This window comes from Furipterus horrens, unplaced genomic scaffold (genome assembly GCF_987537825.1).
Source record: "Furipterus horrens unplaced genomic scaffold, mFurHor1.1.pri manual_scaffold_1, whole genome shotgun sequence".
NCBI lineage: Eukaryota > Metazoa > Chordata > Mammalia > Chiroptera > Furipteridae > Furipterus > Furipterus horrens.
In genome coordinates, this window is record NW_028327171.1 from 166,108,310 (window position 1) to 166,121,241 (window position 12,932).

The 12,932-nt window shown below is 34.4% G+C and overlaps 1 protein-coding gene across 1 annotated transcript in view; it reads right to left on the reverse strand.

The window, feature by feature from the left end:
• Nucleotides 1–12,932, reverse strand: part of TLK1 (tousled like kinase 1) — a 144,735-nt gene that overhangs the window by 23,699 nt on the left and 108,104 nt on the right. The window contains exon 12 of the mRNA XM_090280678.1: nt 7,450–7,516. Within this exon, the coding sequence (XP_090136804.1) occupies nt 7,450–7,516 (67 nt within the window). The remainder of the gene's footprint in view (nt 1–7,449; nt 7,517–12,932) is intronic.

Here is a 12,932-nt window from a genome sequence, read left to right on the forward strand (position 1 = left end):
ATAATGGCAATTTTTCTTAAAAAAAAAAGAAAAACGGTGCGTTGTGTAGGCATTAAGCTATAAAGCTTAAAGAGTCATAAAAGGCATTTTTACATGTAAAGCTGATACAAAAAACATTTTCACACGTAAAACTGAAAATATTAAAATGTACTAGTTTAAACTTCTTTAGCAAATTGAAAATGTGTATACCATGTTATAACCCCCCACAATTTTGAAGATCTGCCTTTTTATAAAGCCAAGATAAGATGAAAAGTATTTGATATAACACTTTCAGCTTGCCTATAATTGATGAGGATTGATAAAACAAGAAATTCTGTGTGGTATATTAGAAAAATGGTGGGAAGCAGAGAAATGTACATCACTTCAGATCATCTACTCAACACCATAACACATTACTTGGTCTAGGAAAACTAGTTCAGAGTGAGGTTTCAAAAAGTTTAACACCAAATTCATTTTAGTTAATGGACAGCAGTAATCCCTCAAAATTAGTATCTCTAGGTCCTCAAATTAAGTTTCATTTCATAAACTATGTCATTCTAAAAGTTTATCACCAGGAAAGTGAAAGGTGAAATTAACAACAGGCTCTATTAAAAGCTAACAGAAGGGGCAGTGCAGAAAAGGATTAGGAGAAATTATTACCAATTTACTTCAAATTTATCCTGATTAGATGTCCCTCAATAATTGCTGTTACATGATTTCACATCTTAAATATGGATATGAGATATATGAACCATTGGAAATATGAAACCAACAACCAAAAAACCACCAACATGAGACGGCAGGTCTAAATGTGTAGAAATCAGTTTTGAAATTACCTGCCCGTAGTCCTATTTCTCCTTGAGTATGATTGTGTGGACTGAAGAGTGAGGTTGAAGAAGAAGGGACAAAAATGATGACATTTTTTTGAGGGAGGGTTCTTTTCTAACTATATAAATGTTCCCTCCACTCCCACCCCTAACTAATCATTGAGCTAGTTATTACTGTACCTCCCGCAGGTGTGTTTAATTGGCTCAGATAATTATTTTAGAACCTTAATGTTATCCTTTCTTTGCATTTCATTTCCTTCTTTGGAGGGGGTAGTTGTGGTGGTGTGGTGTTTTAGTCTTTATTTAATTGCATAAATATTTACATTAAAACCCCTAATTGGGAATAACTTTTAAACGAGCAGTGATTCTGTCAGTTCTCCCATTCTATTTAAACAAAACCAAACAAATTCTACCTTAGCAACAGCAAATAAATACAACAATTCAACTGACTGGCAAAATTTAAATACTCAGAATTTAGTACACTTTGGAAACAGAAATTACAGCTGCTGTATTGGGGGTGTGTGTGAAATCCCGATGTTAAACGTGAATGGGGGTGCTAACACCAAGCCCCAGCACATACAGGAACAGTGCCTTACAAGAGCATATTGTAGCCCTTCGTGCAGCAGCTTCCTGCTTCCCTTTAATCTTTTCGGGGGGGATTTTTGTGGATTCTATAGATTTTTTTATATCTGAAAAGATTTAACTTTCTACACAATAATGGAAAAGCCTCGTCTTCCAGGCCATCTTTATGCATAAGCATGTAAATAACACGGAGTTAATAGTTTTGACTGGGAAGGGCCAGTGGCCAAGCAACTGTGCAATAGTGATCTCATATACCTACATTAATTAAACCCAGCTCTAACTAATGGCTAATATGACTTCTAGGATTCTTTCCAAATTTCTACTGCCTATATAATTAGATTAATACTGAACACCATGAAAGTAAAATACATTTTACCTTTAATTTTTATTTTAGTAATTGAACATTATCTACTACCAAATTAAGATGTATGATTATAAATAAGGAAACACAGGGGAAGGAATATGTTTGCAGGTCCATAGAGTACGAGGTAGAACATAAATAACTGGAGCTTTCCTATCTATAGCTAGTTTCACATCTCTCAGCACAGTCATCTTTTATAGACTACTGCTCATTTTTAAATGGGAAGCAGGAGTAAGAACAAAATGTCAAGTTTAGAATTACAACACTCATTTTGTCTACACATGCCAAGAAGTCAGGAACCTCATCCTATTCTCCATGGCTTAACCAAGACTTTTCCTAGAACAGTGCATTTCTACGCTTTGCTGAAAACCACTGCCTGCATAAGTAGCATCTTGTGTCATGTTCTAGAGAAACATAATGTACAGTGCGATTGTGGCTTTAACTGACAGAAGAATTCCCAAAAGATTTCTTCTAGTCATGGTCGTGAATATAATGTATACACAAATTTAGAGGTTAGGCCTTCTAGCATTATATTCTTGTTCATTATTTTTATATATTCAAACTTAAAGTGACAAGAAATGTCACATATGCAAACTTATCCTTTGTGGTCATACTAAGGATTTTATAAATCAGATGATAATGGTATTCTAGAAAGAAAGACCAAAGGAGGTATCAAACTTCAAGAATATTTGGGGGTCAATTCACCTAAAATCAATGCCCTGTATTCTCCACTGTTCAAAAGGCTTGTAGACAATCCATTGTCTTCCATTTCAACTAGTTGCATGGTCCACTGTGAAGGAGTGAGAAAAGAGCTGTGTGCTTGTTCTTGACCTGTAAAGATTTCATCATGGAAGATTAATACTGATGCTGCTGCTGCCTGTTACTGGTTGTTTCTCTTTGCAGGTGCCAATATCGATCAGAGAACAGGATTTCAGTGGCAGAGTTGTTGCTATACTGTTATCTCTTCAGAACGGAGGCACAAGGAGAGATGAATGCCACATCGCAAGGAGCAAAGGAGAGAGAGAGAGAAAGAAATGGTGTCAGGTGGCATGTTGGATGGGATTTTTGTCTTAGTAGAGATTGAGATGACTGCAAATTGTTTAGCTGACTCTTTTGGTCTGCAAAGACACATTTGTGTTGGTGCTGATGATTCTTGACTAATCCTGTTTTAATTACAAATTGGTTATGGTTTTCCAAAGAAACTTCTGGCACTTACTCAGGGCTTATAAATCTCTCATTCTCTCTCTCTCTCACATACACCCCCCAAAATACATACATTAAAGCCAATGCCTACTACACTATTTCATATTCCATACTGAGATGTCAATTTTTCTATATGCATTTTCTCCAACTACTCAACATTTAAAATTTAGATGGTGGCAAAACTTAACTAGAAAATAAAGAACAACACATATTCATCCACATGCTGTTCACATCACAAACTTGAATTAATAGCAGTGGCAAGACATAGTTACTGGTCCTAATAACTTCCAAAATTATTTCCTCATCATTTGGGGTATTATTATTGGTAACTTGTATCTTTAAAATAATAATATGACCACAGAGAGAATCTATTACAAAGAGGATGGATTTTTAGGGATTAAAAAACTTATTTGTGTTAATTTAGTAACAATTCTTGGAAAGCACATTCATGCAGTTTCTTAAATTCCAGAGTAATCATCTGAAACAGACAAATCACAACCTACCAAGACTCCTCAAATCACAACGATAAATTGCTTTCCTGTAACTAGAATTTATCAAAGACTGGAATTAAAACAGAATCAACCATAAAAGCTAACTGGTTTGTTAGTTTCCTTAAATCCACAGATTTAAGGCAGCAGGATAAATAGGATAGTCAGTAGCTTTGCCTCAAAGGAACAACTTTTAAAAGACAGGTACTCCCATTGCACCTATAGGATTTTAATAAGTGATAGCTGGGTAAGTGTGTACGTAATTACTAGTAGCACAAAAGCTTTCTTTCTTTCTTTCTTTCTTTTTTTTTAAGTTTAGGAATAATATGTGTGGTCTCCATATATTTTATCATTTTCCCCCTGTTCTATTCTGTTAAATCCTTAAGCTATATAAAAGGTAAAATTATGTTAGAATATGTACACTTTTTAAAAAAAGAATATGTACACTTTTTACCAAAAAAAAGCAGCTTTGTTCTGACCTTTCAAAATAAATTTATAGTGCAAAGCAATATACCAGCTAACAATGAAATGTTCTAGCTGATACAACAGTCACTACAGAATATCCAAGCAAAGTAATATGTGAAAGAAAGAAAGTATATGTGTATGTGAAAAACTTACTTGTTCTCCTTATCTGCAAGAAAATAAAGGGGAAAAAAAAGTAAACATCCCCACCACTTAGAAAGATGGAAAGAAAGCTGTAAGTGAATTAATTCTTCTGAATACAAAAAATCAACTTGCTATCCATCGACAACAAAAGAATGTAGGAATAAAGCCTCTGGGTATTGTCATTGAAACTGGAGTGAGAAAAGGTTCCTGAGAAAAGGTTGGCTTTGCTGGTTACCAGCTGTATTCAGACAAAGCATATATGAATATTGGCATTAAAAAAGTTGGTATGAACTGGTCACTCTAGAATAGTTAAAACTTCAAAGTCCATAAAATGTTAATATTATGTAATTTTCCTGAAATGGGAACTTGAATTAATGCCTATGTCACGCAGAGTGTGAAAATAAGTCTCTTAGTGAATAAGTGAGCAATGATTTCATAAAATGATATGACAAAACTAAGGTGATGCTGTATAGTGATTTTCCTAATCTCAGAAGAAAAAACTAATCGGCTATAAGTATGTTTAAATTTACTATTTGGTGGTAACCAGAAATATCTTACTTATTTCAGCCATACACTTAAGTTTTGGAGGTTTCTGCTTTCTCATTCACTACTCTATCACACTAACAGCTTTGAATTTATATTTCTAGACTTATAGGATACACATTTTCATATTTCAGTTTATTCAATGATTACCTTTATGAAATACAACCACTCATTTCAAGACAAAGTCCTTCTAGTCTCGTATGTCCAAATAGCATGAGCTTCCTCAAACTAGGATGTTTTCTCCCTCTGTGTCAACAAATTTAATACAATTTTGCTTAACTTTTAGTGTATTAAAGAGAGTGAAAATAAGAGATACCCTGGCTAATGCACGAGTATGCCAGGCTCCAAATATAAATCCTAAACTGACATACTACAAGGTAATTCCTGTGCAGGTTACATGGACATGAAATATTCACAGATCAGATCCAGCCTATGGTAGAAGCTATATAGTTACAAGTTGAAGTACAGTTCATGTCAGCTTAATAAACTCAGAAGCATAGGGAGCTTGATAAGATAGAGGTGATAACACCTTTTCTCTGAAGTCAAGCTTGTTCTTGTTCTCTCTGTAAAAAATGTCCAACCTTTTAAAAAAACAAAAAACAAAAAACAAAACAACCTATTTTAATGACCTACTTTTCAACTGGGGTTTAGAATGCCAAATAACTTCTTTTTAAAACATGTAACTTAATACTTATTTTTTTAATTATACAACTCAAAAATTAATAGCAGTGGTAAGCAAGGTATTTTCATTTCTGTTCTAAAGTGACAATACTGTTCTCTGTATGTACTAATAGAAATTTTCTTAATAATGCATTCCATTTTTCTCATCCAAAATAGTCTTTCAGAAGAAAATGTGATAATATGAGAGTCTGTTTCAGCATTAGTTCATCTAATTTTCCAAAATATCCCATGATGGAGGTCAAAGAAAATTATGTTGTAAATTGGTTAAGAAGAAGATAAAGTTAGAAATCTAAAACTGCTCAGTAAATTTGATAAAAGCTGAAAAGATAACACAGGAAAAAATTATGGAGGAAATAATTATTAGAAAGAATGAGTGAATACAAAAAATGGAGAAGTCAAACAGTGGGAAAGGGAATAATAACATGAAGTTTAGAAGAGAAGGTACAGTGTTCTAGAACAGTTTACAACTGTTTATATAATATCTGGGCATTTACATATACCTTGGTTTAGAAAACATAAGTATTTCAGAGAAACCAAATATTTTTAAAGTACCACGAAATCCTTAAAATTAACCAATCACCAACAAACCAAAACCAAAAACAAACCCCATAAAGCCTTTTAAAAAGTGAAGTATTTTTTAAAATTATAAAAAGTATTTTTTCTAATACAAATAGCTGATTCCTAAATTAACTGTTTCATAATTTCAGACTTTATATAGTTTTTTAATAAACTAAGATGTAAAATCTAAAATCTCATCATTAGAAAAAATAATTTAAAATTTACTAGTGTATGTGAAAATAAAAACCCTTCAGTTAAAGCTCTATGTATATACTTAATGTCCCATTATCATGAAAGGCTGATTAGAAAATAATTATAAATCTTTATATTGGGACATCAAGCACAGGTCTCTATGAATTCATTATCAAAATAGCTTAGGTGGGCAGTAAAATACTTGTACTCATTCTGTGCTACAAAATCTCCTCTCCCTTCTAGAGTCCCATTATGACTCCATCTATTACAGAGAATAAACCAAAATTGTCTACTGTATTTCAAAGAGCAGGAGAAAGTCAATAATTACAACAGAATAGAACTAAAAAACAAACAAAAAGAATCCAAGAAATTTACTGTTTAGGTGGGAACTTTTCTGAGCAGAAGCATAGACAGATATGGCATAGTAAAGAAAATGCAAATTACCTATATATACACACATACCCTATCTGTAACTTTTTTCTGTTCCCTGTAGTTAAATGACAGCACTCTGAAGCATACTGATAGCACTGCAAAAACAAAATAGCATATAGTGTGATGGTAGCTGCTGCCAGAATGGATTTCTCTGTCCTACCTCACCCTACCTTAGGGAGATGAATTCAGAGATACTACTACCTTCAATTAGCTCACTAATTTAATTTTAGCTATCATTCAGCCTAGTAAAAAAATTCAGTAGTTCAATAAGCAAAAAACATAATTAAAAACTGGTTAAAAAATTTTTACATCTGTCAATAATATTGAGGGGGAAAAACAATCTGTTTTTAGTTCTTTGAAATGGTTTGAACTGAACATATAAACTGTAATAACAATGAACTGATTAGAATTTCAGAGTTTATAAACAAGTACAAAGCTATACACTTAAAATTTAACTATAATAACACATAGCAACGATTTTCTAAATTTTATCACTTTATATTATTACTGATGACTAGGCTTTTCTAAATTTGTCAATGTACAGATTTTAATTGAAACATTTAATCAAGCATCCCACAGCTTTTAAAAGTTAGCCCAAAGAAACAATCTGTTATTAATTTATAATTATTTCAATTTATCATAAAATGGAAATAAACAATATGGAATTTTACATTGCACCTTAAAAGTTGAACAATTTTTACAAAGAGATGGTATTTAAACAGACTAATACTAAGATACTGAAGGTCTGGTCAGGAATCACCACTTCACTATAAAGACATGGTATTATCAGCATCTCAATGTTTTTAAGTTGACACAAATTAAAGGAATATTATACAATGACCATAAAAATGGAAATTTAATGCCACTTTTTTTTGGTCTAAAAGGTTTTCATTTGGTGACTTTCTCTATTAAGTTTTGATTTATTCTATAAGAGACTTATACCGCAACTCTCCACAACCTCTGGTAACAAACAAAATTCAACATATGCTTCACGTACCTTTTTGAGATGTCCTAGTCTAAGTTTGAAAATTTCTTCCTGTTCATGATATTCTGCCAAAGTTAACCTGTCAAAAATAAAAAGAGTCTAGATATTAAGAATACTTATATAAAAAAGACTAATACTTATTTCTTATTAACAACCAGCTAAGTAAAATGAAATTAATCAAATGGAAATAATAAAATGTTGACAATTTTCAGCCCAAAATAATATAAGGCAAATATCCTTTAAGATATTCTTCAGAATACATCTAAGACTTACAGATGGAACAATTAACTAATTCATATTTTTACCAACTTTTCTGGTTTTGAAGCATTAATAAGCAAATTTTATAGATAGTACAAAATACTAGGCTACTGACTTTCTTGGGCAGATTCTTACCCTTTTATGATTATAGATATCTAAAAGTAATCTAAAGGAATTTATGTACATACAGTCCAAAAAATGTCACATATAAATTATGTTGGGGATTCACAGATCTCAGTTTAAGGATTCCTATCCCAGGGCCTTCTTTCATAAAACAGAATGAAAATCCCAAAACAGCAAAGGAGAGAATTCTTACATTTCTCTTATCAGGAAGTAACTTGACATATATTATTAGCTTTTTAGACATCTCTGTTGTGTATTTCCATTTAAAAAATATATATCTTTAAAAAATTTTTATTTTTTTATTTTTAGAGAGATGGAAGGGAGGGAGAAAGAGAGGAAGAGAAATATCAATGTGCAAGAGATACATCAATCAGTTGCCTCTCACATGCTCCCAGCTAGGGACCTGGCCTGCAACCCAGGCATGTGCCCTGACTGAGAATCAAACCAGTGTTCGAGGCTGGCACTCAATCCACTGAGCCACACCAGCCAGGGCAAGAAAAAATGTTTTAAGATAAAATGTGAAGTAGTTAGGTAACATGAAGTGGGGAAAATATTCTTTAGAGAAACATGATTTTATTGTACAGACTAAAAAGAACTAAACTAGGATGTTAAACTTACTGTCTTTTAATTGTCACATTAATTATTTTTAGGATGTCCACATCCTCATCCCTGGGATATGTGAATATATTAAGTTATATAGCAAAGGAAAATTGAGGTTCCAGATGGCTTTAAGGTTGCTAATCAGCTGAGTTATTCAGAATTACGCTTGTGGACCCAATGTAATTATAAGAGTCCTTACATGAGGAAGAGAAGAGCAGACCTGTCAGAATCACATAAGAAAGACCTGACTGGCGATTGTTGTCTTATAGGTGGAAGGGGATCATGAAACAGGGATCATGAAATAAATGTGGGCAGTTTCTAAAAGTTGGAAAAGGCAAGAGAGTAAAAGTCATAGGAATAATATAGCCTAACGACACCTTGATTTTAGCCCAATGAGACCCACTTTGGAACTGTAATCTCGAAAACTGTAAGGTAATAAATTGTGTTATCTTAAGTAACTAAATTTGTGGTAATGTGTTATAGCAGTAATCAGAAACTACTACAAATTTTTCAGGAAGTGGCATGTTTCTGCAACAAATACCTAAAAATGTCGAAGTGGCTTTAGAACTGGGCACCAAGCAAAAGGATAGAAGAATTTAGAGGAACATGCTTTTTAAAATGCTTAGACTGCCTTGAACAGACCGTTAACAGAAATATGGATGTTAACAACTCTGCTATTGAAGTACAATAGAGAAAACACATACCCCTTTAGAGAACACACAAATTGTCATGAACAGTCTGTTGGCAGAAATCTGGACAGTAGAGGTGCTGCTGGGGAGGACTCAGAAGGAAATAAGAAACATGCTATTAAAAATTGGAGGAACAGGGATTCTTGTTATTATGGAAGAAAGTTTGGCAAAATTGTAGCCTGTTATACAGAAAGCTAAAGTTATGAGAAATGAACTTGAATATTTAGCTTAAGAGATTTCCAGGGGATCCAAGACAGTGGCAGAGTAAACAGACGTTACACTCACCTCCCAAGATCAAACTGGAATTAAACTAAAATACAGAGAAAGCAACCTGAAGACAATCTGAAGAAAAGTCTTATAACCAAGGATATTCAGAAGCCACATCAAGACTGGCAGGAAAGGAGGGGACATAAAAAGGGATGGCCCCTGCTCCTAAGGGCCGTGGCTAAGATCCCAAAGGAATATCTCAGCTGCGAAGTTTCCCCTGAGAAGTGTATGGTCTCAACCCCAAAGTGGGCTGCCCAACCCAGAGCACCAGAGCCAGGAAGAGGCACCCACATAACATCTAGCTGTGAAAATCAGTGGGGATTCTGTCTGCCAGGGGGATAGGAGTCTGCTGGAGACAAAGACACTCTCTTCAAGAGCCAACACACAGAATCTCTTCACAGCCCTTCACCCTGGGCTCTGGAGGAGGGTGTAGTGGACTAGTCACGTGAAGAGACTAGAGTTTGTAGCTTTGGGGAGAAAGCTAAAGGGGTAGACGCCAGGATCCCCGTGCTGAGTCACTCTCCCATACCACAGAAGGCATCTTTCTTGGGTGGAGCACTCTTCTCCAGTGGGCATAAGCCTGGGGGAATGCAACAGTCCCATCTATGGAACTCACCCTTGCATCCTGCTGAGGAGTCAGCTGCCTGGGCCCCGGTGGACGTAGAGGGTTGGGAAGACTCATGGGGGTGTCAGTGCCTCAGCTGTGTGGATTTGGGGCAGGTATCACCCCCCACTTTCACAAGAACCTGACTGGCAGTACGGAGTTACCTCATAACATTAAAAATGGAACTGTCTGTGACCTAGCAAGTCCACTTCTGGGAACATAATCAAAGAAGCCTGAAACACTAATTTGAAAGAATATATGCACCCTTATGTTAACTGCAGCATTATTTCTAATAGCCAAGATTTGGAAGCAGCCCAAGTGTCTATCAGTAGATGAGGGGATTAAAAAAAAAAGCTGTGCTGCATTAAGGAAATCTTACCTTTTGTGATACCATGGATGGACCTGGAGATTATTATAGTAAGTGAAATAAGCCAGTCAGAGAAAGACAAATACCATATGATTTCACTTACAGGTGGAATCTAATGAACAAGCTGAACTAACAAACAAAATAGAAACAGACTCATAGATATAGAGAGCAGACGGACAGCTGTCAGAGGGGAGGGAGTTGGGGGGTTGCGTAAAAAGGGTAAAAGGATTTCAGGGGAAAAACATCTCATCAACACAGACAATACTATGGAGATTTCTAGATGAAAAGTGGGGTAGGCGGAAATAGAAAAGAATAAAGTGGGGGATAAATGGTGATGGAAGGAGACTTGATTTGGGGTGGTGAACACACAATACAAGATACAGATGATGATTATTGTGTTGTACACCTGAAACCTATATAATTTTATTAACCAATGTCACCTCAATAAATTCAATTTAAAAAAAAGGATTAAAAAAAGATTTCCAAAGTGTTGAAGGTAAAGACTGGTTTCTTCTTCCTGTTTTTATTCAAATGTGAGAAGAGAGAGATAAATTAAGGGAAGAAATGTTCAACAATAAGGAACCAGGACTTAATGGTTCAAGAAATTCTCATTCTATCCAGAGTGTTAAATACACTAAAACTGATTCACTGTCAGCTGCTTTAAAAAAAAAAGAAAAAAAAAGAAAAGAAAAAAAGGACGATGTAGCTGAATAACCTTTTGCAAACGCCCCAAAGAGGCCAGACTATTCAGTCACATAAGTTGTCTTTAATAAGATGAAGGGTATTGTGACTCATATATTCCATCAGCTTTCTCAGTAGAAGCCAAAAATAGCAATGGGATTATTTAGCAAAGAATTGTGGAGGATCCTCTTGTCTAATAGAGTGAATCCTTTTTTCATACATGGGAGATCCAAAAGATTCTTAAGAACTTTATATAGTAGAAACACTGCTAGCTTGGATTTAAAAGGGCAGAGAGTATAAAATGAAAGTTTGTCACACCCCCAAAATTCTACAAACAAGACACAGGTTGATAAAGCTACTCAGCTACAAATACATGATAACCTTCATGGAAGACTCAGAGTTGTTGATAAAACCTTGAGTTCAGAAGGCAGTCACAAGCCACAAATAATTGCTGCCAGACCTTGAAACCAAATAGTGTTTAAGTTTGCCTGAATGGATTTTTGCAACTGCTTGGGATCAGTGACTCCTCTTTTTTTGTTTGTTTCAACTGGAATCACATTTATATAGGATTGTTATACTTTGTCCTCATCAATGTATTTTAGAAAAAGGTTACCTTGTTTGTTGAGGTTCACAGATTATGAGGAATTGTGTCTCAGGGTGAATTTCACAGATTCACCCATACCTGATTTAGACAATGAGATTTAGACCATTTGAACTGAGGAGTTTTAGTTGAGATTGTGGATGTTGAGTTGATGTATTGTGATTCTGAGGTTTTGGGGGATGTTGGGATGGCATGAATATATTTTGCATGTGGGAAGAACATGAATTTTGGGTCAGAGGGCAGACTATGGTAGGTAGAATAATGGCTTCCCCAACATGATACATCCCAATCCTTGAAACTTGTGAATATGGCACCTTACATCAGCAGTTCTCAACTTGTGGGCCGCAACCAATTTGGGGGTCGAATGACCTTTTCACAGGGGTCGCCTAAGACCATCAAAAAACACATATATAATTACATATTGTTTTTGTGATTAATCACTATGCTTTAGTTATGTTCAATTTGTAGCAATGAAAATACATACTGCATATCAGATATTTACATTACGATTCATAACAGTAGCAAAATTACAGTTATGAAGTAACAACAAAAATAATTTTATGGTTGGGGGTCACCACAACATGAGGAAGTGTATTAAAGGGTCGCGACCTTAGGAAGGTTGAGAACCACTGTCTTACATGATAAAAGATTAAATGAGTTGCAAGGTTGCTAATTACTGACCTTAAAATAAGTAATTATTCTGGTTAATACAACTATGAGTAAATAGAGGAAAGAAAAAAATTTCATCCCAAAAGAAGTATTTGAAAAAAGCAGAGAAAAGGTAACACCTGAACTTGGTTAAAGAAAAGCAGGACTCCAGGAAGAAGAAACAGTGGATAGAGGGAAAAAAGTAACTCAAGAGCACAGCATGCAGAGATGTAAACCAAAAGAAAAATAGTTACCTACTACTGATTTTTGCTAAGAGTTTCAATCATAGATCAATGCTGAATATTATCTATAATGTTTATTACTTTGGCATGTTAAGCTGATCATATAATCTTTCTCTTTATGTGGAAAATTACATGATATTTCTAATGTTAAACCAATCTTGCATACCTGAAATAAATCCAACTTGGTCTTAATAGATTACCACTTTTATATATTATATTTTGGGTTGGTAATATTTATTATAGATTTTTGAATTTTTTTAAATAACAGATTAGCCCGTAAATTTCTTTCCTTGTAAAGTCCTTGTTGATTCTGACACCAACCATTCCTTAAATGGTTGGCAGATTACATACAGTTATTTCTACCCGAAGCATTTTTTTTCTCTTATATCCTCACTTGAGGGTATGTTTATTGATG